The 2,870-nt window shown below is 38.1% G+C and overlaps 1 protein-coding gene across 1 annotated transcript; it reads left to right on the forward strand.

Moving 5' to 3' along the window:
* Window positions 1-365: 365 nt before the first annotated feature.
* LOC137809185 (uncharacterized) lies at window positions 366-977 on the forward strand. Its single transcript, XM_068610322.1, has one exon. The coding sequence runs from the start codon at window positions 366-368 to the stop codon at window positions 975-977; it is 612 nt and encodes a 203-aa protein (XP_068466423.1).
* The last annotated feature ends 1,893 nt before the right edge of the window (window positions 978-2,870 follow it).

Consider the following 2,870-nt stretch of genomic DNA (forward strand, 5'->3'; position numbering starts at 1 on the left):
AGGCACGAGTTCGTGGTAGAATTAAAGGACCTCATCGCTATCCCAAATGTAGTGGAGAGGCTGATGGCGCCTCCCGAGACCGACAAGAGGCTCGGGCCCAACAAAACGCCTGGTGCGAGTTCTACCAAGCATTCAACCATCCCATACGCAACTGTTTGGCACTGGGACACCAACTAGATGAGTTGGTGAAGAACGGTCTCCTGAGGGATTACTTGCAAGAAAAGCAGGGGACCGAGGACGTGGCGGTGACAGGGGGTGGCCCGGGGCACGAAGTCCCCGTGCATGGTGAGATTCACACCATCGCGGGAGGTTTCTCGAGAGGAGGTTGTACTGCTTCTCAGCGAAGGAGATACGCACAGGCGGTGATGTCGGTAGAAGCACAAAAGACCGACAATGCTTTCGATGTCAACCTTGTCTTCACCAAGGCCGACCTTCAGGATGTTGTTTCCCATGACAACGAACCGGTGGTGATCTCAGTGGTAACCGCAGGAAGGAAGGTGCACCGTGTGCTAGTGGATCAGGGAAGCTCGGTAGACGTAATGTTCTGGACGTCTTTCAACAAACTGCAACTATCCTCTGACATGCTGAGGCCCTATGGTGGCTGTCTGTACGGTTTCGCAGGAGACCAGGTAAAGGTGCGCGAACACTTAGAGCTGAGGACCACCTTCACAGATGGTACCGCGTCTCATACGGAGAGCATCAGGTACCTTGTCGTGAATGCCTCCTCTGCTTATAACATGCTGTTGGGTAGACCTACGCTGAATAGGTTAGGGGCGGTGCCGTCGACGAGGCACATGAAGATGAAGCTTCCTGACTTGGTAGGAAAGGTGATTACCATAAAATCAGATCAGAAGGAAGCCAAGAGATGTTACGAGAACAACCTCAAAACAAAGAGAGGAATATTCATGGTCACTACTAGACCACCGTACACAGAGGAGGTCCCCCAACCCGAGGTCAGTTGCACCGAAACCGCCTGAACCAAAGCAGGAATTTCCCGTGGGAAGATAGCCCATGAGAGCAGACATGATCCATTTGGCGACCTAGGGGAAAGAGAGATTGGAAGGAAGGTCTCCAAGCTTAGTGACACCCTTGATCAAACGACGCAGGATCTGAATGCCAAGGTCCGACCTATCCATCAAAGGGCGAAGGAACGACACCTAATTAACTTAGAAGGTCTGTTCGAAAAGATAGCTGAGTACAAGGTGAAACCGGACCCCGAGAAGTGTGCGTTAGGAATAGAACCAGGGAAGTTTTTGGGTTCCTTTCTCACTGAGCGTGGTATGAAGACAAACCCAGAAAGGCGCGCACTGGCGAGGCGCATGTCTGTCTTGTCTGGATTTGCACCAGTTGGAGGAGGGGGCAACCTCCCTTACCAATAGTGTAAAGAGGCGTTCATCAGATTGAAGGAGTACTCAGCCAACCCTCTAGTCTTGTGCAAACCACAACCAATCACGTCATTTAGTTTGTATCTAGAGGTGATCGATCAGGTGATCAATTCAGTCCTTGTGCAGAAACATGACTAATTTCAAAAACTCATATGCATAGTGGGCAGAGTACAGCAAGGACTTGAGAAAAGACACCAGGTACCGGAGAAGGCAATCCCATTGGTTTCACGTCAGGTCTCCCCCGCATGGACTGGTTCTTTCAGAGTAACGGAGGTCCTCAGGAACAAAGCATGCAGACTTGAGACGTTGAAGTCCATATACGTTGGACAATATTTATCCAAGATAAAAATAGTCATATTCTTATAAAAAATGAGCTTGGAGAATTCTGGAGTGAGAGTGTTTGTATTCCTATGGGAGTAAGCTTTTAACTGGTCACTAAAAAAGAAGGAATATGTGATGTTTAAGTCAATAAGAACACTAACTATGAGAGTTGCATTTATAGACTCTTCGAATAGTGACTATTAGGTGGATTTAAGATAACCATTAAGATAACTATTATATTTCATAAAACTTATTGAACCGACCTTTAATACTCATGAAGAACTTTATGACATTAGGAGTTCAGTTATATATAGTCACGTTGAAATATGAGTATCTCCGATTATATGACAGGTGGGTACAATTCATATTTACATCTTTTGATGATGTAATTAAATCTAAAAAATATTTTTTACATTAGTTATAAATACAATGTAAATAAATTTTAATTTTTACTTCGTCCATTCCAACCTTTTTATGTAATGTAATTTGATCCTAAAAACAGAAAAAAAAATCTTTTACACTAATAATAATATTTTTATATGATAATAACTTAATAAAAATAATTTTATTAAGATAATTTCCCAAAGGCTCAATAATATTAAATAGTAACTTATTACACTAAAACTTCAATAAATATGGACATTATTTGATGTATAATTTTGAAAAAAAAATTAAAAATAAATATTTAAATGATATCCATCTATATATATATATATATAATATAATTGAAGATAAATAAGCATGACTTTTTAATTTATGATGTAAAAAACTATACCAATTTAAAATTCATAACCATATTAAGATAAAAAAATTTGACTATACTTTATTGAATGATAAAATAATAATAATAATAATAATAATAATAATTTATAATTTCTATAACTTTAAAAATAATTTTTTTTACCAATCTATTTGTAACTGTTTATAGTGTAAATAATTTATTATCAATATAACTCATTTTATTAACTTTATTGTTTATAAAAGTTATGTATTATAAACAAGAATTATATTCAAATATTATGTAATTATAATATTATAAAATTAATAAAAATAAATTCTTTAAAATTATTTTTATTTTGTTAACTATTATAATTTATAATTGTATTTTTTTATTATTATAAAAGTATATACACATACATGCAAGGGTCTATATTTTTACTTTTA

Source organism: Phaseolus vulgaris, chromosome 2, assembly GCF_000499845.2.
Source record: "Phaseolus vulgaris cultivar G19833 chromosome 2, P. vulgaris v2.0, whole genome shotgun sequence".
Lineage (NCBI taxonomy): Eukaryota > Viridiplantae > Streptophyta > Magnoliopsida > Fabales > Fabaceae > Phaseolus > Phaseolus vulgaris.

Excerpts from the sequence above, each read along its gene's own strand:
- LOC137809185 (XM_068610322.1), top strand. The coding sequence starts at position 366 with ATGTCGGTAGAAGCACAAAAGACCGACAATGCTTTCGATGTCAACCTT.